Source organism: Herpailurus yagouaroundi, unplaced genomic scaffold (assembly GCF_014898765.1).
Source record: "Herpailurus yagouaroundi ecotype Mexico unplaced genomic scaffold, PumYag 254, whole genome shotgun sequence".
In the NCBI taxonomy this organism is placed as follows: Eukaryota; Metazoa; Chordata; class Mammalia; order Carnivora; family Felidae; genus Herpailurus; species Herpailurus yagouaroundi.
Genome location: NW_024412471.1, coordinates 1,232,065 through 1,255,957, shown reverse-complemented (window position 1 = coordinate 1,255,957; position 23,893 = coordinate 1,232,065). Strand labels below are relative to the sequence as shown.

General features: G+C 47.4%; 1 protein-coding gene across 10 annotated transcripts in view; it reads left to right on the top strand.

Moving 5' to 3' along the window:
* TUFT1 (tuftelin 1) overlaps positions 1-23,893 on the top strand; it is a 49,711-nt gene that overhangs the window by 22,140 nt on the left and 3,678 nt on the right. For 2 of the 10 annotated variants that reach the window (XM_040461169.1, XM_040461162.1), the window contains 11 exons: positions 44-145; positions 3,958-4,044; positions 4,586-4,675; positions 6,191-6,265; positions 8,516-8,629; positions 12,416-12,544; positions 13,130-13,224; positions 14,931-15,057; positions 16,851-16,934; positions 17,975-18,075; positions 18,647-20,217. In XM_040461169.1, the coding sequence (XP_040317103.1) occupies positions 44-145; positions 3,958-4,044; positions 4,586-4,675; positions 6,191-6,265; positions 8,516-8,629; positions 12,416-12,544; positions 13,130-13,224; positions 14,931-15,057; positions 16,851-16,934; positions 17,975-18,075; positions 18,647-18,713 (1,071 nt within the window). In that variant the 3' untranslated portion in view covers positions 18,714-20,217. Of the gene's footprint in view, positions 1-43; positions 146-3,957; positions 4,045-4,585; positions 4,676-6,190; positions 6,266-8,515; positions 8,630-12,415; positions 12,545-13,129; positions 13,225-14,930; positions 15,058-16,850; positions 16,935-17,974; positions 18,076-18,646; positions 20,218-23,893 lie in introns of those variants that run through there. The other 8 variants (XM_040461172.1, XM_040461167.1, XM_040461165.1 and 5 more) reach the window with 7 other exon arrangements.

Here is a 23,893-nt window from a genome sequence, read left to right as displayed (position 1 = left end):
TCATGATTTCAGAGCCATTTCTCTCTCTCTTTCTCTTTGACAGGCGGGTAGGAGGACTTTTGCCATGGTGTCTGGCCGCTCAACCAGCCATTCGTTGGCCTCAGAACTGGTGAAGTCCAATGATGGACACGAGGAGATCATTAAGGTAAACTTTGCTCACCTCCACTCTTCCTCCCTCCCCTCTTTCTCCTTACAGGCATGTGACAGGCGGCAGCTGACTTTGCCACAGGGACATTGTGGTTTGACTTGGAAGAACCAGACCTGTAATGCGAGTTCCTGGTCATTTCCTGGAAAGATCTTAATTAACACCAGGAGACCACAGTCAGTCTGTAGTGACTTTGGTGCAGTCCAGACCCAGGCATGAAAGTGGATGTGGTGATCTTCCTAGGTGCCTATCCCACTGGCCATATTTAGCTGCTGGAGGTTGTGGAGTCAGGTGGGAGGTGTGTTTATGGAGCTTTTTTTAAATAAAAGAATGTTCATTATTTCTTTTTTTTAACATTTATTTATTTATTTATTTATTTTTAATTTTTAATTTTTTTAATTTTTTTTTCAACGTTTATTTATTTTTGGGACAGAGAGAGACAGAGCATGAACGGGGGAGGGGCAGAGAGAGAGGGAGACACAGAATTGGAAACAGGCTCCAGGCTCTGAGCCATCAGCCCAGAGCCTGACATGGGGCTCGAACTCACGGACCGCGAGATCGTGACCTGGCTGAAGTCGGACGCTTAACCTACTGCGCCACCCAGGCGCCCCAACATTTATTTATTTTTGATACAGAGAGAGAGAGCATGAACAGGGGAGGGTCAGAGAAAGACGGAGACACAGAATCTGAAACAGGCTCCAGGCTCTGAGCTGTCAGCACAGAGCCCGACGCGGAGCTTGAACCCACAGACCGCGAGATCATGACCTGAGCCAAAGTCGGACGCTTAACCGACTGAGCCACCCAGGCGCCCGTCATTATTTCTTTTTTAAAGCTCTTTGAGGGGTGCCTGGGTGGGTCAGTCTGTTAAGCATCCAACTCCTGATTTCACCTTAGGTAATGATCTCATGGTTTGTGAGATTGAGCCTCGCATCAGGCTCAATTCAATTGTGTTTTGAGAGTTTACATGTAGGTATAACGGATGAATGTCACCACACTTTCTCCACAGTGTTATTTTTGTTGTATTTGAAATTAAAAAATAAATAAATAAATAATGTTTATTTATTTAAGTTTTTTTTTTTTTTTTACATTTATTTATTTTTGAGAGACAGAGCACAAGTGGGAGGGGCAGAGAGAGAAGGAGACAGAATCTAAAGCAGGCTCCAGGCTCTGAGCTGTCAGCACAGAGCCCGACCCGACGCAGGGCTCGAACTCACAAACCGTGAGATCATGACCTGAGCCGAAGTTGGATGCTCAACCAGCTGAGCCACCCAGGCGCCCCAATGTTTATTTATTTTTGAGACAGAGTGCAAGCAGGGGAGGGGTAGAGTGAGAGGGTTCTGCGCTGACAATAGCTAGCCCCCTGTGGGGCTCAAACTCATGAACCATGAGATCATGACCTGAGCTGAAGTCGGATGCTCAACTCACTGAGCCACCCAGGTGCCCCTATATTTGAATTTTAAAATAGCAGTAAATAGTCTAAAAGAATTACTCTTCTTTAAAAAATTTTTTTTAATGTTTATTTTTTTTTTTTTTGAGAGGGGTGGGGAGAGGCAGAGAAAGAGGGAGACACAGAATCCCAAACAGCCTCCAGGCTCTGAGCTGTCAGCACAGAGCCTGATGTGGGGCTTGAACCCATGAACAGAGAGATTATGACCTCAGCCAAAGTCAGGTGCTTAACTGACTGAGCCACCCAGGCACCCCAAAAGAATTACTCTTGATGATTAATTAAATTTACCAAAAAGATGATTTTAATTTTTGAGATATAAGGGTTCCTTATAGGTTCTGGATAGTAATTAGACCCATATTAGATACATGATTTGGAAATATTTTACAAAATTTTGTCCTTTCTGTATTTTGTTTTTTACTTTCTAAATGGTGTCCTTTGAAACAAAAGTTCTTAATTTGATGAAATCCAATTTATATATATTTTTCTTTTGTTGTCCTTCTAGTGTCTTATCTAAGAAGGTTTTGCCTAGCCCAAGGTCACAAAGATGTATTTCTATATTTTCTTCAAAGAGTTATAGTTTTAGCTCTTACAGATAGGTCTATGATCCATTTTGGGCTAATTTTTGTGTATGGTATAAGGAAGGCATCCAGTTTCATTCTTTTACATGTGGATATCCATTTATAGCAACATCATTTGTTGAAAAGACTGTTTTTCCCCCCATTGAATTGTCTTGGCACCCTGTCAAAAATTAGTTTAGTGTATTTTTATTGTATTATTGTTTCTGGACTCTCATTTGTATTCCATTGAATTATGTGTCTCTCCTTATGCCAGTTCCACACTGTCTTGATTACTGGCTGTAGCTTTGTTATTTTTGTTAACATTTTGTTACTATATTGTTGAGATTTATATTTCAAGATTGTTTTAGGGACTCAGGGTCCTTTGTATTTCCATATGAATTTTAAGATCAGTTTGTCAGTTTCTGCAGAGAAGCTAGCATGGATTTGATAGGAATTGTGTTGAATCTGTAGATTGATTTGGGGAGTATTGCTGTCTTAACAATATTAAGTCTTCCAATCCATGAAAATGGGATGTTTGTTCATTTTTTAAACAATGTTCTGTAATTTTCAGAATTCAAGTCTTGAACTTTGTTAATTTCTAAGTGTTTTTCCTTTTTGTTGCTCTTGTAAATAGAATTGTTTTTATATTTCATTTTGGATTCTTCATTGCTAATGTATAGAAATACAACTATTTTTTGTATATTGATCTTATATCCTACAACCTTGCTATAATCTCTGATAATTTTTTAGTGGACTCCTTAGGGTATTTTTATATACATGATCACTTCTGCAAATGGTGATTTTTCCTCTTTCTTTTCAATCCAGATGCCTTTAATTTCTGTTTCTTATTCAAAGTCATTTCATGGCCCTTAAAGAAAGCAAAACTACCCTATAATTGTGTCAATGTAATCATTGTTTTTAATACTTTATCGTGTATCCTCTCAAACATTTTCGTACACATATGTATTTTTTCAAAAGTTAAATCATATTATATACCCTCTATTCTACAATTTGCTTGTCCCCCTACACTTTAATGTTGGTTTATAAATCTTCTGTGTCCATAAATGTAAGTGTCTGGTATTCTCATGACTGCACAGTGTTCTGTTATAGACATACCATAATTTATGTAAGTAATCCCTCATTGTTGGACATTATGCCTATTTCATTTTTGCAGTTATAAAGAATATTTTGCTGAACATCTGTTACTAAATTGTGTATGTGTTTTATAATACAGGTAATAAATATTTTTAAACTTTTTTTTAAAGTTAGAGAGAGAGAGCAAGTTTACATGTGTGAACACACGTGCATGTGTGAGCAGAGGGAGGGGCAGAGAGAGGGAGAGAGAGAATTCCAAGCAGGTTCCATGCTGTCAGCAAGAAGCCGATTTGGGGCTTGATCCCACAACCATGATATCATGAACTGAGCCTAAATCAAGAGTCAGATGCTTCAGCTTAACCAACTGAGCCACCCAGGTGTCCCAATAAATATTTTCTTGACTGTAAAAGATTCAAGCATGTATAGAGAAAAATGTGTAAATCCCTTGTTACAACCCCCTTTGCATGAATTTACATGTACGTGTGAGTGCTTATATCAGTTTGGCTAAATTTATTTCATTAGGATAAAGTTCCAGGAGTAGATTTGATAGGTCAAAGAGCAAGCCTAGCTAGTTCTAAGCCTTCTGATCTGAATCCTCCAAGTGCCACCCAGAAGGCAGTAGTGTTTTACCTTTACCAGTGGATGAGCCTGCCTAGGTGGAATTAACTTTTAAGGAGCTTTCTTAATCAGTAGTGTTGTTCTCCTTGTTGAAGGTGTACCTGAAGGGGAGGGCTGGAGATAAGATGATCCACGAGAAAAACATCAACCAGCTGAAGAGTGAGGTGCAGTATATCCAGGAGGTGGGCACCTCTCCCTTGGTGGGAAGCTCACATTTTTTTGGCTCCCTCCTTTTGTGGGGTCTGGTCTTCTCCCATCTGCCACTGTCCCCCATTGAGTCAGGTATCATTTCTGACCCTCCTGTTACTCAACCAATCCATGAATCAGCAAGTATTTATTAACTCCCACGTGTCCTCTGTACCCATTGTACCCCAGCCTCCTCTCTAAAGCTGACAGTCTCTTTTCCCTAACTTTTCTTGACCCTCTCCCTGGCCTCAGCTGCTCCTTGGCACTTGTCACCATGTAACATATTACATGTTCCACTTGTTTGCCCTTTGTGTCGTGTGTCTCTGCAGCAAGAGTGTTAGCTCCAGCGGGACAGGGTTTTGTTTCCTGCTCGTGTAGGAGGGACTGTGCTGCAGCCCCACTTGCCTGGGATCCCTCCTTCCCCCAGCCAGAGCTTGGCTCACAGGAGTACGGGTCAGGGATGGGCACAAAGCTGGGTGAGTCGGGCCACTCTCTTTCCTTGTCCCAGAGCTAAGGGTTCTTGCCATCCCTTCCCAGGCCCGGAACTGCCTACAGAAGCTGCGGGAGGACATAAGTAGCAAGCTTGACAGAGATCCAGGAGACTCTCTCCAAGGACAGGAGATACAGGTAATAGGAAATGGTCAGTGGTTAGGTCCTCACTGAGGAGGTTGTGCCGGGCGGTCCCCTTTGCCGGTCACGCTGTGGGTGCCGAATCTCCCACCGCTGCCAGAAAAGGAGGGCGTACAGGCAGTGCTGGCTTCTCGGAGCACTCCCAGCCTTACTGGGGCTCTCCAGCAGACGGGCACTGGCATTGACATGGGTCAGCCTAGGTATAAGGTACACTTGTTCCCACACACTGCATAAAAGTGGAATTCATGTGAACAAAATGACCGTTATTGGCAAAACCTCTTCTCTGTAAGGATTCTGGGATCAGTATTTTTGGAGTACAGTCTTATAAAGCAGAAAGTACCTGTAAATCCAAACTTCTCATAGTTGGTCTTGCGTAATTGGGGTAACACCCGGGCTGTGAATTGGAAATCTCGGTCCTGGTCCATTATTGTGTCAGTAGCTGTCTTTGCCCCGGCATCAGAAGCTCCTTGAGGTTAGGGTTCACCCCCACCCCTGTATCTGGGATGCAGAAGGTCACCAGTAAATGTCATAGCGAACCTACTGAAGAGTACTTCTTGGGACGGACGGATAAGCCTGGGATACTGCTTTTCAGCTTTTCTAAAATCGGAGGCTGGAAGGGTCCTCAGGGGAGAACAGTCTCTTCCATTTCACCTTTGTCCTCCTTTAGATTCAGAGTTATATCTCCTTCACTTGCACTTAGCTGGAGTCGGGGGGGTGGGGGGTGGGGGGTGGGGGGAGTTGTCTTTCTCTAGTAGCCCCTGCCCTCGTTCCCCTGAGGGAAACAGGGATTCAGCAGCTAGTGGCAGCAAGGTTCCTCTTTGGCGTGAGCCCTTACTAGGCTTGTGTGGCGATTCCCCCTAATTCGCTTTGCTGTGGCTGAAGGTAGGACTTTCCCCGCCCGAGCTCCCATCTGGCTGCTGGGAGGTGCTTTGCCAGGTGGCTGAGGAATCTGATCTGCTCAGAGACCGGCCCCAAAGTCCAGGGCCCTTGTTTGCACAGACCAGCGGTCGTATGATGAATAATCAGGCTTTGGGTTGGAAAGAATTGCAGCAAAAGCCGCTTCACCTTTTGCTTTATGCTTTGTCAAACCTTGTCAGGATCCCCAAGGGGCAAGGCAGACTCTTTGTTGGTGGCAGGCAGCTGCTTGTATCCCCTGGGCTTCTGGGAGTCAGCCTGCATGTTTTCCATTGGGCTGAAAGCTTTTAGCCTGGGCCTCCCTTCAGCACTGCCCGCCCCCCCCCCCCCCAGCCATACACATTCTCCACGCCTTACCTCTCCTCTCCATTTCCCACCCAGCACTTGAAGTCTTTTTTTTCCCTTGCTGCCTTCTGTTTCTCTTTCTTTCCGTTTCTTCTTCCTCTTTCTCCATCACCTCTTCCTCCTCTTCTTCCTTCTTTCTCTGTCTTTTCCCACCTCTTTCTTTTTTCCTAAGAATGAGATCTTAGGAAATTAATGTTTCGAAGTTCGTTGTTTGGGCTGTGTTAACTACCGATTTTATTTTTCTTTGAACAGGTGGTGCTGGAAAAGCCAAACGGATTAAATCCAAGCCCCACAACACTGTATAACAGCCCACCTGAGGTAAGTAAGGTAGGTAACGGGGAAAGCAGTGGTAACTATGTCTTTGCCAGGAGGCAGGGTATCGTCCTCCCTGATCTCTTTATTATCTTTATTATTGTTCTTTCTGTCTTACTAAATAGAAGAATATCATTTGCTGTAAAAATTCAAACAATGGAGAAACATACAAACCCAAATCCTCCTTCTCCAATCTTTTTCCTTCAAAGGATCCACTGTGAATGGATTGAAGTAGGTGGATCCCTTTAGAGCAGTGCCCTTAGCCTTCACTACCGATTGAAATAGGCTTGGAAGCTTTTTAAAAATTTTTTAATTAAGTTTATTTATTTAATTTGAGAGAGAGAGAGAATGAATGAGTGGAGGAGGGGCTGGGAGGGCGGGGACAGAGGATCCAGAGCTGGCCCCACGCTGACAGCAGAGAGCCCGATATAGGGCTCACTCCAACTCACAAACCGCAAGATCATGACCTCAGCCAAAGTTGGAACCTTAACCGACTGAGCCACCCACATGCCCCGGCCTTGGGAGTTTTAAAGGAGACAAGCCTGGTGCCAGACCTAGAGACTGTAATTTAATTGATCTGAGATGTGGGCTGGTCGGCAGGAGTTTAAAAATCTCTTCAGGGGGTGCCTGTCTGGTTCAGTGGGTAGGGGCGTGTAACTTTTGATCTCAGAGTTGTGAGTTCGAGCCCCACATTGAGTATGGAGAGTACTTAAAAATTAAAGAAAAAAAAAACCCTTCAAGTGATTCTAATATTTAGCCAAACCTGAGTACCAATGTTCCAGTGTATTTTTCTTTCTTGCTTTTTTAAAGATTTTATATGTTTAAAGTAATCTCTTAAAATCCAGGGTACATTATCATCTCTGATCTAGTAAAGACCTCTCACTGGATTTACTGTTTGTTTTGTTTTTGCCTCTCCCCTCCCCAACTCTAATATATTCAATGTATGATTTCAGTATGCCTATAAGTGTGTTTTCAATTTTCATAATGAATTTGTGCTATATTTTATCTTTTCCCTTTTTAGCCAACACCATGTTCCTGGGGTCTATCCACATTGCTATGCTTAAATCTAGTGTGTTTCTAACTTCTACAAGTTCTAATAACTACCTTTTTTCTGTTCATACCACACTGAAAATTTTCCATGTCATTAAATAGTCTTCTAAGAACGCCATCTGAAATAAACACGTAGTAGTTATACTTCCAGGAGCCTTTGAAATCGTTCTCACCTGCCCAGCAGTTTAGGTACAGATAGAGGGGAGGTGGCTGGGTAACTTCACGGCTAGGTTTTGGCATGTTGTGATGATCCTAACTACTCACTTTAGATGTGCAGTTTGGATTTTTTTCCCTTCTCCTGAATTACCATATTTGGCAAATGTGCTTCTGGCACCACGTTACAATAACACCTGGTACTGTTTGTTCAACTCTGTCTTCTCACAAGCTCTAAGCCCAGCGGATATTATCGTAGTTTTGAGGCAGCCTGTAAGGCGGGGCGTGGTCTGGACTCAGTGATAGCGCAGCTACTGGGACCCTGGCACCGTCCTCCCAGCTGCAAGCTCTGTGCTCTGGTTTAAAGGTGTTGCTGCTTCCCACTATGTGAGGCAGGGAGAGATTTTTCTGTCAGACTTGCTGGGAGCTGGTAACTGAAGTGTCTGGTGCCTGTGCGGCAGAGGTGGGGGCAAGACCCCACATGCCAGCTCAGCGCTAACCACCAACCCACAACTGGGGGTGTCTGGGGAGAGACTCACAGTAACCTCAATGAAGACACCTTTTTCCACATTGAATGAGATTCCTGGACTCGTTGGGTGCTTTTGCTCATTCATCAGTAACCCTATAGCCAGATAACCCTGAGCCAGATGCAAAGACAAAGATGTGCCTTTGGGAAGTGCCCCTCGTGATGGGTGTGGCACTGTCCCTGCCTTGGGATGCTGTAGTCTAAAGGGGAACGTGGTCCCTGCTCTCAGAGAGCTCTGGTCTCACGGAAACAGGGCACACATGTGAGGATACCCATTAATGAATTGATACATGCATAAAAATTATTGAGTGTGTCCTAAAATCCTCAGATGACTTGAGGCTAGTTGAGTTCCTTGGAATATGAAGAGAGAGCATTTTTGTGTGATTAACTCGTCGCTCCCGGGTGCCTAAGACTAGCTGTCCCCTTGAGTGATATGAGAGGGTGGTCTGAACAAGAGGGCCCAAGTATGTGTTGTGGGGGACCTTCTCCTACACAAACACAGTGGCTTCACCTTCTCTTCCCTGTTCTGACTGTAGGCAGACACCTATATAAATGAAGATGTCGAGAGCCTGAGGAAGACCGTGCGGGACCTGCTTGTCAAGCTGCAGGAGGCCGAGCGGCAGCACCAGTCAGACCGTGTGGCTTTTGAGGTGAGATTTGGGATTGGGGGAGAAAGTGCCCCAAGGGCTGGGCTGCCAGATACAGATGCCAGTGACTTAGCACGGACTTCATGTCTTCTTGGCCAGGTGCCATCAATTGGAAAGGCTGGGCTTTGAGGCCTGGGCACCTTCCTGTCTGCTTTTCCCATTCCTGGACACTTAGAGTTTTTGCTGTTCAAGGCTAGGCCATAGTTTGAAGATCAGCACTGGTTCTGTGGTGAAGTTGGGTGGTGGTGCTGGTTCGGGATAGCAGGAAGCTCAGTCATTCCTCTGAATACCACAACAAGAATTACTGGGCTCTGGGCACCATGCAGGCAAGGACTTTGCTGTCAAGGTTACCCTGCATCCCCATGTCTGGCATAATGCCTGGCGTAAGGTGGTAGGCACTTCTTAAGTGTGGACTGGGTGAGTGGATGGAGCAGTGTGATTGTAGAAAGATCTGTGCCCATGGAGTCAGAGGACTTGAAGTCAAGTCTTGACTTTACTTTGAAGAACTTTGCGATCTTGAATGAGTATCTTAGTTATTATTACAAAAGTAATACTGAATTATTATGATGGAAGATTTAAAAAGTACCAAGGTCTGTAGAGAGTGAAAGTCCTCCACTACAGAAAGCGTGAGAAGGGGCACCTGGGTGGCTCAACCAATTAAGCATCCAACTCTTAACTTTGGCTCAGGTCACAGTCTTACAGTGGTGAGATCGAGCCCTGCATCGGGCTCTGTGCTGAGCATGGAGCCTGTGTAAGATTCTCTCTCCCTCTGTCTCTTTCCCTCTCCTGCGTGCGCGCGCGCGCTCTCTCTCTCTCTCTCTCTCCCTCCCCCTCTCTCCTCCTCTCTCCGTCTCCCCCTCTCCCCCTCTCCTGTGTGTTCTCTCCCTCTCTCTTTGCCCCTCTCCTGCGTGCGCTCTCTCTCTTTGCCCCTCTCCTGCGTGTGCTCTCTCTCTCTCTCCCTCTCTCTTTGCCCCTCTCCTGCATGCGCTCTCTCTCTTTGCCCCTCTCCTATGTGTGCTCGCTCTCTCTCTCTCCCTCTCTCTTTGCCCCTCTCCTGCATGTGCTGTCTCTCAAAAACAAATAATAATAGGGGCGCCTGGGTGGCGCAGTCGGTTAAGCGTCCGACTTCAGCCAGGTCACGATCTCGCGGTCTGTGAGTTCGAGCCCCGCGTCAGGCTCTGGGCTGATGGCTCAGCCTGGAGCCTGTTTCCGATTCTGTGTCTCCCTCTCTCTCTGCCCCTCCCCCGTTCATGCTCTGTCTCTCTCTGTCCCAAAAATAAATAAACGTTGAAAAAAAATTAAAAAAAATAATAATAATAAATAAAAAATAAATAAAAGTGTGTGAGGTCTTCCATACTTTACAGAAAATTCTTTGAATATAAAATGAGGTATACTGGGCAAACACTAGGCTTCTATGTAAGATTAACCATCTGTTAATTATCTGCTATTGTTCATCCACATGTAAAGTATTTCTGTATCATAAATATGTAATGATAGGATTATGCCCTGCCCAGGTATGCCAGGAGCTGGTGGTAGGAGGAAGCCCAGCCTGAATGCTTCTCTTTCATGGGACTAAGAGAATTTTTGAGAGAGATATTGAGGGGGAGGAAGAAAGCACAGGGAATGATCACTCGCCTTTACAGATGATCAATTATTTGAGCCATTAATTTGACCTCTCTAAGTATTGGTTCCAACTTTTGTAAAAAGGGTCATGGAATATACTTCACAAGTGTGGTGTGTGGATTGAGTGAGGTAAGATATGTAAGTCTATTTACTGTTTTGAAGGTTTTTAGAAATATAAGATAACCTATATTTTTCTTGGTGATCCATTTAGTGAGTTTTCCTATCCTAAATAGTTGGGACTTAGTGTAATACTGAGATTAGTTTGGTCTCAGAATACAGTGGCTGTGCAGTAAAGGAGTTTGCTGCATCGATTTCAGATTCCACAATTTGGGTAATTTGGCTGATGATGTATCAGTTTGGTGACCAGCTATTCACTATAGGAGGAAGGGGATGTTGAGGCTGTAACGCTGACCAGACTGTGGATTTTGGAAAGAAATTTCTACATTGAGAGGCCTTGTGAAGTACTTGTTGGTCTTGGCCATACATGAAAGGGTCTGTTAGCTCTGGGTTTCAAAGCTTGAATGAAGAAGTGTCTTGAGTAAAAGCCTGAGGCTAGAAGGTCCTGACAGCTGTAGCCCCCTGCCCACAGTTTCTTAGAAAGGGCTGCCCTTGGTCCATAGCACCTGCCTGGGTTGTTCCCACCACCGGCGTAGGTTGGCACCCCATCTTACGACTAAGAGGGTCCTTCAGGGAAGTGCTGACTGGAGCAACAGGGACAGATGTGGCAGAGGAGAGTGTGATCCTACAGCAGAGTGTGAGGGTCAGGGCCTGGCCCTCTATGCCCTGCTCTGAGTGCACATCAGCCTGGGTGCAGTGTTGTGTACAGATAGGAGAGGTTTTGTTTCCATGTTCTTGCCTGTGGGGCTGGCCTGTTCCAGGCTAATATGGGACATCTGGAGGATTTTCTCATCTTTGCTGGTAAACTCGACTCTCCAATCTACTTTTCTGAACCAGGGATCAGCAAGGGGCAAGATTGCCACTTACTGTGAATACAACGTGCCCATAAGCGTGGGTTTTCTGCTCTACTAGCAGCTTGCTGTCAGGGTTTGCAGTGGGTTTGCTCTGGACAGGGCTGGTGTGCGGCTTGGATGCGTCCACCACATGTCTCTTCCCCGATTCTGACTTTGGGAGGAGTCGGACAAACTGCCTGCTTTAAGTGTTCTGTTTCCCCAGGGCTGCCTCTTTGAGAGGTTATGGGGATTCTTTTTCACTAAGTGACTAGGGAGTCAGTGTGGGGTAGCTGGGAGGAATTGAAATGGATGATGAGGTCACTGTTCTAGCACTGGCTCCGTCATTCCCTAGCTGTGTACCCCGGGGAGATCAGTTGGCTTTCAGTTGCAACAGGAGAGGGTTGGACAGATGGATATCAGTTCCACTCACGATGTCATTGAGCAGTGACTGTGTGCCAGGTGCTGTGCTGAGCTCTGGAAGTGGAATGGTGCTCCAGTTCCCTGCTAGTGGCCCACTGGGGGGTGCACACGAGTGACTGGGCCAAATCCACTCGGTGCTACAACAAAGAAAGGCACACAGGGGAAGGACCCCTTGCCTGGGTGTGAAGGCTTCTGGAAGAAAGGGCGTCTAAGCTAAGACCTGTAGTTGGCATGTGGAGGATGGGAGGCAAGTTCTTCCTTTACTTTCCTTCTCAAATTCTGCCTCCGTCCCTCCCAAACTGGCTTATCGTCTGTGCTAAAGAGCAGTTCTCTCTGGTGCTTACTAGTTGCCCTTCCAGGTGCCACATTGTCCTTTATATGCAGGCTGCAGGATTGCTTGATGGGAGGAAGAGTGGGGACACCGAAGGAAGGATGTGCAAGGTGTGCGCCCCCAGATTCTTTGTGTTTGCATTTGTAGGAAAGCCGTGGCACAGGGTTAAGCTTGGGTGGCACTGGAGGACTGGTGGTGGTGTCGAAGAAGTCCTCCATCCAGAAAGTGCTTTTGGGTTCCAGGTGTGACTCTAAAGTAGTGCCCAATCAGTCCTGTGCCGGTGAGCCCTGGAAACGGAGATACCCTGCTAGTTTCCCAAGTCATCCTAGAATCTCGAATGGGAAAGAGAGAGTTGCCTCCCTTCTCCTCTCACTGTGCGCAGGGTCCCGGGGTCTCTCCTGAGGTGTTTTACCCATGTTTGCTTGTTGTCCTCCGCCCCCTTCACCCATCCGTGTCCTGTCTTAGGTCACACTCAGCCAGTGCCAGAGAGAAGCAGAACAGAGCCGAGTGGCCCTTCAGAGAGCAGAGGACAGAGTGCAGCAGAAGGAGGCAGAGGTTGGAGAGCTCCAGAAGCGCTTGCTGGGCGTGCAGGAGGTGACTGTGGGAGTCTCACCTTCAGGGCCTGACTCCCGCGCTGGGGAGTGGGGGCCCCGGGACTCACTGAGATGGCTGCAGTCTCCTTTTCTGACCAGCTCCAGAAAAGCACACTTCACGGTTTCCTCAGCAAATACCTTCGAGAACCTTTTCGCCTTTAAGGAACAAGAGGTCTTCCTCTCAGCTCAGCTCAGCCCTCCCTAACAAGAGCTGAACCCGTTTCCATTTCAGTCGGGTTGTTGTACAGCTGCCCTTTAATGGGCTTTTGAAGACTGTTGTGAAGGAACTGCTGGGCCTGGTTTCCCAGGGACCAGTAGCCAGAGCCAGCAGGTGGGCCTGATAACGCAAGGCTGGGCTCTCCGCCTGGGTAGCTGGGTGAGGCTGGGAAGTTTCTGTGTGCTGAGGGTGGGAAGGGTTATCCCTGACAGGGGAGGGCACCCCATCAAACCAGCTTGGCCTGCTGCTCTTTGGCAGCTGTCCAGGCCCGGCAGGGACTGAGCTCGAGCCCTCGGGCCCCTCTCACCCCAAACACAGAAACCGCTTTCGCGTCCTCATCCTAGATTTTCTTCCCTTTGGCCCATCCAGGAGCATCAGGCCTTACTGGTGAAGGTTAGGGAGGGGGAGACGGCCTTGGAGGAACTGCAGATCAAGAACACTGACTGCCAAACAGAACGAGAAAAGTAAGGGCCCTTGTTCACTGTGAAGCTGGGGTGCAGGGAGAGGAGGGCGGGCCATGCTGCCTGCAGCTCCCATGGTGGCCAGACCTGGGGAGGAAGCTAGTGCTGATGTCAGATCTTCCAGCTGTGACTCACCATGTGGCTGCTCGGGATGGGGCCCCACCCAGGGAGATACTGTTTGGGAGGCTGCCATCTCTGGGGAGTTCATTTTCTGTGGAGTAGGAACTAAAGAAAATGCTTTCATGGTGTCAGAGCCAAGGTCAAGTAAGCTGGTAAAACACCTGCTGTTCGCTGTGGCACGTTATTCCACCACTTTTCACACAGGGTATAGATGTGGTATTATGGCGCCACAGTTCCCTCCCCCCAGAACGGAGAACAACGGTAAATTATTTGAGGGTAAAATCAAGTAACTTCCTCACTCGTCATTTCATTGAGAGCTACAATGAGCAGCCTCGTGAAGAGATGCTGAACGTCCTGTCACTTGAAGCTCAAACTGAGACCCACCTGTCAGCAGCGGCATGTAGGGGATCTCTGGGATCCTTTCCACTCCAAGTTAGAGGGTTTTACAAATTCCTTCTGATCACAGGGGATCAGAGGCCCCAGACTATTGAAACCTACAGGGCAAAGTTTGGGTCATTCTGGACATTTAAAAATTTGGAAACTCTTTATGCTGCTGGCAATTAATAAATAAGATCTCAAATGATAAATCAAAGTTAACACCAGCATATGGGGTCTATTCTCCATGGTATAAGTTAGATCTTTTTAAGTTCAACAGCCATCACCTGGAAGGCCTTCTAAGGAGTTCCATGTCTGTTAAGACATGATCCTTGCCTTCTTGGGCCCCTCAGTCAGCTGGGGACATCGTCTTTTCTAACCTGGAGGAATAACCTCTAGGTTTACTAGTCTGGGCATAGAAAATTGCAGACGTTTTATCGTAGCCTCCTTTGGGCTCGATTTCATAGAATTGTTTGAAATTACTCAGCACTCCGTCTTTCTCAGTGGTGCTCGTGGGCAGGCAATTGAGAGGAAGCAGCAGGAAAAACAAAAAAGACCCAGATAATCCAAAACAGAGGCTTGGGAATGGCAACGATAGCTATGCATCATAAAGGCTGATTTTGTCAATAAAAAGAGCCTGAGAAATAGGGCACTGGAGAGCTGAGGGTGGCTCAGATTGTTTGAGGCAAAGGGAGGATGTGAGGGGGCTCGGATTGTGTGGTACCCCACCCCCACCCTCAGAGGCCTGAACTCCTAGACACCCTGCCCGGTCACCTGACCTCTGGGGATCTTGGGCCAGTTTAGAAGAGGCAGAGGAAACAGCAATGTCTGGGAATCAGGAGATTTAGGAACATACAGCTCCCACCTGAAACTTTCCAGGAATGAGGAGTTCCTCACACCTGAGGCAGTCCACTTTCTGGCAGCTTTCATGCTGAGCAAGTCCATCCTGTGTTATAAGGACTGCTTCCCTGGACATCTACCTGTCGGTTCTAGTTGTGCCGTCTGGAGCTTTCCTGTGTAACCTCCCCTTGCTGAGCTTCCTAGCTGATCTGTAGTGGCGCCTCTGCTGTGCCCTTCCAAGGTGTCCCTGCACCTTGTCCTCATGGCAGAGCACCAGGGAGTTGGGCAGAGGGAACCCAGTTCATGGAAGCCCCCAAGCCTGAGGTTGTCCCTGTGCCTGGGTAGAGAGAAAGCATCTTTTCCCTCTGCCTCAGCTTCCTGGTCTTGATCCCCAGGGCGGCTAACCTGGAAAAGGAAGTGGCCGGCTTGCGGGAGAAGATCCACCACTTAGATGATATGCTCAAGAGCCAGCAGCGGAAAGTCCGGCAGATGATAGAGCAGGTAAGCAGGGTCTGGTCTTCTGCGGCTTCAGCTGCCCCCTTGGGAGGTCACCACATGGAACCCAATCCCGGTTTCCTGTCACATCCACACTTTTGCTGTTCATTCTCCTGGGGAGCTTGGTTTATATTCCTACATGTCCCATAAAACATTTACAGCTACCAATTACAAGGTTTGAATGATTGGGATTCGCTTTTCTCCCATCTTTCCCCTTTGGTTTTGGTCATTTGCCTTCTGCTTTCCAATGGGGAAAAAAGGAAGAGGCTTGTCACTTGTACACCTTGAAGAGTGCTGGTAAATGAATAATTAAGTCACAATATACTCACTTATCTGTGTGTGGATTATCAACCTTTGTACCTCATGGCAGATTTTCTGCCTTCCCCTACCTGAGCTTTAGGGTAGCACAGTCAGGATGTGCCATTTTGCGGGGCGCCTGGGTGGCTCAGTCTGTTGAGCGTCCGACTTTGGCTCATGTCATGATCTCACAGCTCGTGCACTCGAGCTCCACGTCAGGCTCTGTGCTGACAGCTTGCAGCCTGCTTCAGATTCTGTGCCTCCCTCTCTCTGCCCCAACCTACTCGCATTCTGTCTCTGTCACTCTCAAAAATAAGTAAACATTAAAAAAAAATTATAATTAAAAAAAAGGATGTGCCGTTTTGTGGAATTGTTTTGAGAACTTAAAACCCCCTAACTGGGAGGATGAATTTGCTGCATGTCTGCTCCATTAGGGCCAGGATTTTTCTGGTTAGTTCATTACTCCTTCCCAGTGTCTAGGACAGAGCCTGTCACACAGTAAGGCCTTGACAATTGTTTTTTTTTTTTTTTTTTAAGTAGGCTTCATGCCCAGCACAGAGCCCAACACAGGGCTTGAACTCACAGCCCTGAGATCAAGACCTGAGCTAAAATCCAGAGTTAGAGGCTCAACCGACTGAGTCACCCAGGTGCCCCCAAATATTTCTTGAATGAATAAGTAATTTGTATTTCCCAACATCAAATGGAATGGGTTTTGAGCCATTTATGATTTGGGATCATCAGAGTGGTGTTCTCCTCACCACCACCACCCCCCCCCCCCACACACACACACCTGGGATAATCAAGAGCTCAATATTGACTGAAGTGAGGCTTTTATAGAAAAGCAAGTGGCGCCTAGGTGGCTCAGTTGGTTAAGTGTCCGACTTCAGCTCGGGTCATGGTCTTGCAGTTCACAAGTTCGAGCCCCACATTGGCTGTCTGCTGTCAGTGCCAAGCCTGCTTCAGATTCTCTGTTCCCCTCTCCCTCTGCCCCTCCCCAGCTTGTGCTCTCTCAAAAATAAAGTAAACATTAAGAAAGAAAAAAAGAAAGAGAGAGAGAAAGGAAGAAAGGAAGGAAGGAAGGAAGGAAGGAAGGAAGGAAGAAAGAAAGAAAGAAAGAAAAGAAAGAAGAAAGCAAGCAAGCTAAGCAAGTCATGGGAGAGGTGCAAAAGACTGCCTTATGTCTCTGCTGGCTCCCCAGTAGCAGGGGGAAGTTTGATGAGTGTGTACTGAGTCATTTCAAAAATTTTTTTTTTTTAACGTTTATTTTTTTTTGAGACAGAGACAGAGCATGAATGGGGGAGGGTCAGAGAGAGGGAGACACAGAATCGGAAACAGGCTCCAGGCTCTGAGCTGTCAGCACAGAGCCCGACGCAGGACTCGAACTCATGGACCGCGAAATCATGACCTGAGCCGAAGTCGGCCGCTTAACCGACTGAGCCACCCAGGCACCCCTGTACTGAGTCATTTCAAAATGAGCCCCATGGTCCCCCACATCTTTGCAGCTCCAGAATTCAAAAGCTGTGGTCCAGTCAAAGGACAGCACCATCCAGGAGCTCAAGGAGAAAATCGCCTACCTGGAAGCAGAGGTGTGTGCCCTGAGCAGCCCTGGGAAGGGAGCAGGCTCTTGAAGACAGGACTGTACCTAGGGAGGGAGAGATTCTGGAGGGGTCTTCATCCTGTCTGGCTGCCTGCTCGGAAGTGAGTATCTGGGATGGCCTTTGATGTTCAGTTCAGCCAAGTCGAGTGTTTTCTGAGAACCTTCAGGGAGTCACACCGGTAAGACCTGTCCCTACTCCAGAGGGGCGTGTCATCACGGTGTGAGCCCCGCGCCATGAACTGAGCAAAGGAGCTGACAGAGCTGGGCTGTGAAGCAGGGGGCTTTCCGTAGGAGGGGTCTTCTCCATGCCTAAGGTGATGGTCTTGATCCGCTCATAAGTTCTTAGTCTAATTTCTGCCTTTCCTCAGAACCCTTCCTGCCTGCAGACTACCTGAAGATTGCTTTTCAGGCACTGTGTGAAGGTCCTTTGCAGTGGAGATATAAAAAAAACTGGGAGCCTGGGTTGTTTATCTCCAGAATTTGCACTCTAAATTTAGAGATATAATATGTTTAAAAAAAAAAAAAAAAGACCTTATAGTATAAGGAGTATAGTCAGTGTTACTGTAATAACATTGTATGATGAGTATAATGTAGCGGGTAGAGTTGTGGAGTCACTGTGTTTTACACCTAAAACTAAGGTAGCCTTGTGTGTCAACTATACTTCAATAGTGAAAAAACAAAGACCCAAGAATATCTTATATAAATGCATGTCAACAAAAGGCAAGTAAATATCTCAAGTGGCTACAAGAAATGATATACAGGAAATGTATAGGAAGGACAGCAGGGGACGATCAGTGTTGCACACAGTTCTTGAAGGAGGGAGGTAGGATCAAGAACAGCAGGATGAGGGTGATCCGGAGTGGTGAAAATGGGGGGTAAGGGGGGAGAGGGCACGCCGGTGGTGGCACGCAGGGTCAGGGTGGCTGTGACAGTAGCACAAACAGGTGGGGAGAGCATAATGATCTAGTTAAATGTCACACGTGACAAGCCAGAAAATGGCCAACGCTGACTGCACAACTCGTATTACAGAATTTAGAGATGCATGACCGGATGGAACACCTGATAGAAAAACAGGTCAGTCATGGCAACTTCAGCACCCAGACCTGGGCCAAGACGGAGAGCCTGGGCAGGTGAGTGGGCATGCACGCAGTGGGGCCCAGGGAGGAAGTGAGGCAAGTGAGGACAGTGCTGAGGCCAGGGAGAGGCTTTTGTGAATCCATCTTAGGCTCTTGGTCTCTAATTTCACCTGTTCTCCACCAGAGCCATTCTCCACCCAGATCAGCGGAGAGCCTGATAGCACAACCCCAAGGAGGCCCATGAATAGCCTCTAGATGTGAATGGACCCCCTGAAATTGTTTGTAAAAGTCATGAGTGTATAATGAGTACATTACTTCTAGGGAGAGGGACTTCTGTTTCCAAGAGATTCACAAAAAGATCACACACTTTGAAAAAAAACCAGAACCACAGCTGTCCCCACCTCTCAGCTGTGTAACTGCTCCTTGTTTTCTTATCGCCCCGCCCCCAAGCAGTACTTCCGCTCCCCTCATCTTTTCTTAGACGGTGCTGACGGTCAGTGGTTCAAGGCATTAGAACCAAGAGATCAGCCAACACTGGAGGGTGGAACCCTAGAGGCGAATGTGGGGGGTGGCTGTGTACAGGGCAGGCAACATGAAGCACTCAGCGTTTCCCACTTTCTTTCAGCATGAGGATATCCAAGCCCCCCAGCCCTAATAAGCCCATGCCTCTTATCCGAGTGGTGGAAACATGAGCGGATGGAGCCAGATGCCGCTGTTGCTGCTGCCTCTTGCCTGCGGAGAAGCCCACCACCCCTGTAGGCCGTTAGCCCCAACTTTGACTTCCTGACTGATCCCTGGCTGCACTCGAGGCTTGGGGTTCATGTGTCCCACTGTTTCTAAACCCCTGACCCCGGATGCTGGGTGGACAGAGGACGAGCACCTCCTGGGGACACTGCAGCCCTTTGGAGGATGCTCTCCTGCCGGCAAGGGCCAGGGCAGTATCCTTATCCCTGTAGTATTATTTCTCTGTAGCAGAACCTCCCTTCTCTTGTAGACTGGAGTTCAGCTGCCCCAGAGTCAGGGGAGGTGACAAGATTTGCCTCAGCCCTACAAGCTGGAGGCACAGATGTCCACAGCGATTGGAGGGTGTCCTGGGGGAATGAAGTTCCCTCTGCAAACACAGATCCATTCTTAGCAACACATTGTTTGTTTTTCCTACTTGTTCCACTGCTGACCCGGGCCTCCTACAGATAGACACAGGTGACCTGTCAAGGCCTGGGCAGAGTCAGTGAGCCTCAGCTTTGGCCAGCCTTGTCTTCCTGGGAGAAGAAAATGTACATTCCGGGAATAACTTTTAGTGTAAAGATTCTGTAGGGCCACAGATAGTTGCAAGTGACTTCTGTCTGCTGGGAAGGTTCCCAGCATGTCTTAGGGTTTTCCCCTAAGACGCAGTGCCAGGTAGACCTCAGTCTTCTTGACTCAGGAGCCTAAAAACTGTTTTCACTGGGTTACATCAATCTCAGAGAAACTCTTGTTGTATTTATTTTGCTAAGTTATTGGTGTTTTTCCTTTACATCTCACAATTGATTTAATACCAGAGTTTTACAGCCTTCTCTTGCGGTGTTTGGATTTGTTCCACGCTGGGGAAAAAATGTGTTCCCGCTGGACTTGTTAATTTCAGAATTAAATCTTTTCCTCTTTTTCTTCTACCTGCTTCTTTCCCTTCTTCCTGGAAACATGATTTGAACCTCAGAAAGGCAAGCAAATTTGCCCTGAGGCGTTGGAGTCTTAGTGTATGCCGTTTGGGAGAAAGGGTGATATGAACTCTTTGGGGAAGGGATTAAATTCTTCCCCTAAACCCTCTGCACCCTCTGCTCCACAATTGGTCGGTTTTCCTGGCTCTGAATGACCCTGACCCTCACCAAATTTTAAGGCTCTTCCTGCAGCCTCAAGAAGGAGATAAGTATCAGGATGTGGTACTATAGGGCACAGAAACATTAAAGATAAACATGGATCAAGTCTTGGGGTTCTAGCTGGCTCAAAGCCAGAAGGCTGAACTTGTGTGTGTTTCTGTGTATCAGGACTGGGCTGGTGTACCAGCGCCGTCCAGGTGTTATGCGTTCACTTTCCTCATTTGTAAAACCAGGGGGGCTCAGATCAGATGGACTCCAAGGGCCCTTCCAGTTTTGATGTTTTTTTTCCTGTGGCATATTCTTTGTATGGCGAATTGAATAAAATATGTTAATGTGTCTCTTTGAGCTGCTGGTCTGTTCCCCGCCCCCCCCCCCCCAACACTTTTCTGGGAGGAAGAAAGAGGATGGTTTTAGTGTCTGTGAAAGATGGGCACCCCGCTGTCACATCTGGAAGGTGTGGTGCAGACAATCCAAACACTGAAGGACTTTGTGGCATTCAGAGGAGTTAGAATGTCCCCCTTAAGCAGCTCCGTTTCATGGTCTGGGTCTTCATTATTGGAGGTGGCCCCTGACTTTGACCCTGTCTGGGGTGGTGGCCTGGTGGGACCCCCTAAGCTTGGCCAGTGTGTTTCCTCCTTGACTGGAGAAGAAGTGGTTATGGCAGAGGCCCTGTCATTACTTAGAGATTCACCAACCAGCACTGGAGGAAATGGGAGCAACTCTAGGTCCTTTGCAGAAATAGCAGGCACTCTGGAAATGCTGACTGCAGCTGTTCAAGGGTCCTCGTTTCTGGCTTGCTCTGGGCTCTCTCTCATTCAATTAGTGCGGTGATCTTTTTTTTTTTTTTTTCCTTTATGCTAAGAATGCCGTTGAATGTACAACCCCCACCCCCACCCCCCCACCCCCGCCCCGGGGCATAGCTAAATTTACATGAATCTTTTCTAGACCAAAAAAACTGGAAATACAGCCCCCTTTATCCCTGGCCACTTCCTTCTAGCTTTCCTTTCTCCTTTAATGGAAAGAATGGAAATTTTTTTTCTTCGGACTGTCCTTCCCCTTTCTGCTCGTCAGCTAATTCACACTCCAGGTTTCAGAATGCGTTGGAAGCCTTCCATTCCAGACCTGGGTTTGTCTTCTGGCAGCCCAGGGCTCTCGTCTATCTTTGGCAGCCTTGCTTGGCATGGGTATAGCTAGACTGTGCTTGTTCACAGAATATGAAGAGGGTAGAAGCAGGGTGGGGCTGCTTATGGCGCCAAGACTCGCAAGGCTGGAAGGCAGGAGTGAGTATACTGCCATACAGGAAAGGGAGGCTCTCAACCCAGGCCTCGAAGGCTTGGTGGGATGAGCGGAAACTTGGGTTGGAGATAATGAAGTGGTCTGGAGACTAGAACCAGGGCAGAAACGTGCCCCTGCTGTGTATTTGCCACGGTCTAGTGGTATCATCTCTGAAAGGAGCAGGGGCTTGTTCCAAAGACTAAGGAGGGTCTATGGGAAGAGGAAGTAGTGGAGGGAAATGTCATTTCTATCTTGGCGACCTTTTCAGTGGAGAGCAGGGACTGGAGCCTGAAGAAGGGCGTGGTGAACAAGCTGCTCCTGATTTCTGCCTATTATGTCACTTGTAAGGCAGCTCTGTGCTGTTTGAATGTTTTGTGGAGGGAAGATGGAGTCTGCCTGCCCGGGACCTTTGCCACGAAGGCCTGTTTCTTTGAGCTGGGTGCTAAGAGCCGCCTGGACATGCAGCCAGCGGCAGCCAGCTCCCTGCAGACCTGCAGCATCGGCCCCAACGTGGGAAAGGAAGGTCGTAGAAGCACTCCTTGCCTCCCGAAAAGGGCCACTGTTCCTGCGTCTCTTCACGTGTCCCCTAATGCAAACAGAAAAGTCTGAGAGGGACATGGTATTTCAACCACGAGGTGCATGGCAACTCTTTAAATATTTAGTTAGTTATAGTTTTATTGAAATTCCAGTTAACATACAATATAATAATAGTTTCAGTGTACAATACAGTGATTCAACACTTCCATACATCACCCGGTACTCATCAGAACAAGTGCCCTCCTTAATCCCCATCACGTATTTCCCCCATCCCCCTGCCCACGGCAACTTTAATAACTGAATTTCTTTTTTTTTTTTCATGAAGTTTATTTTTTAAGTTTACTTGGAGAAGGAGGGAGACAGAATCCTGAGCAGGCTCCATGATGTCAGAGCAGAGCCCAATAGGGAGCTCAAACTCACGAACCTTGAGATCACTGACCTGAGCCGAAATCAAGAGTTGGACACTTAACTGATGAGCAACCCACACACCCCTAAAACTAAATTTCTAAAGCGCAAAGTTGATTGGCACATTTTCATCTCTATTTAATCTTTTAAATCTTTTGGGGTGCCTGGGTGGCTCAGTCGGTTGAGTGTCCGATTTCAGCTCAGGTCATGATCTCGTAGTTCTTAGGTTCGAGCCACGTGTCGGGCTCTGTGCTGACAGACAGCTCAGAGCCTGGAGCCTGCTTCGGATTCTGTGTCTCCCTCTCTCTCCCCCTCCCCTGCTTGCACTCCATCTCTCATTCTCTCTCTCAAGAATAAATAATAAACATTTTTTAAAAAATTGAATCTTTCACTATGAAATGTTCTAAGATTTACCCTGGAAAGATGCTCTGCTATGATATGGCTTAAAGCAACTTAATTTGACCGAGGAGGGCAATGTCCCTTGGGGTTCCAAAACAGCTTTTCCTCTTCAGCGAACTCTTCGGTATGTATTGCTGTTTTGCGAGGGGCCTCTACTAGTCCCCTGGGCTCCCTCATCCCTCAGAGCCACACATGCCGGGGCTTGGGTCTGAGCTTGTTCAGGCTCTGACCCAACAGCAGATGTTAGCCCAGAGCCCTTGGCCTCTTTTCCATGCTTCGATTTAGCACTCTGGCTTTATAAGGAGAAATTGTGTCCTCGCTTCCCTGCCCCAGTTCTAAGCACCATGGCCTTGAAACTCAAAGTTGGAGACCTAAATATTCTCTAGACCCTCTTCCTCCAGGCTAAGGACAAAGGAGATGTTTTTTTACAGGTGAGTCATTTCTAGCCCCACACGCTCTGCAGGTTGGCGGTGAGACTTTTTTGAACTCTAAAATGTGTGTGGCCTTTCTACTGGAATCTGTCTTCCCCTGGAGCCTTCTGGGACATGGGACTGAGGCTAGATGGTGACAGGATAATTAATTTCCTGACAAGGGGTTGGTTGCCAAATCATAGACCACAGGATCTCAGCCAGCGGAGGGGTGAAAAACCAATGCTCACCACTTATCTACCCGTTCAGTGCTGCTTACATGCCTAGGCCTTTCCTTCCTGTCATTGGTATTCTGGGCACTGTGTCTCTCTCTGTATGAGTTGGCCTACGTAAAACATACTGTTGTGGGGGGACAAATTTGAAAAACACTGCTGTTTAGAAACAACTCAGTTTTCCATCTGTCTTTCCACTCTACTGCTCAAACAGGACACCTCACTTCTGATGCTACTGGTCACCAAAAGTGTGAGATTTTCCCCACACCAAGCCACTGAGGACACCAGCTGGGTGTCCTGCAATTTAACTCCCTTCTGACACCACCTACCTGGAGATAGCGTCAGATCCCTCAGGGTAAAAGCTCCATCCACAAGCCTGCCCCCAACTTCAGATGCCAATCACAAGTAGCAGGCCCCCAGGCTCCCACGACTTCTGTCTGACTTGGATACAAATTGGAGGTTCCCACAACCCTTTCCTTGGCTTTGATTAATTTGCTAGAGTGGATCACAGAACTCAGGGAAACATTTAAGTTTACCAGTTGATTACAGGACATGATAAAGGATGCAGATGATGAAGAGATACCTAGGGTGAGGTCTGGGAAGGTCCTGACTGCAGAAGCGTCTGTCCCCATGGAGCTGGGGTGCATCACCCTCTGGGTGTGCATGCGTTTGCCAGCCTGGGAGCTCGTGGAACCCCATGCTGGTGAGATTTCATGGAGGTTTTCCCACATAGGCACGGTCAATTCTTTACTCCATTTCCAGG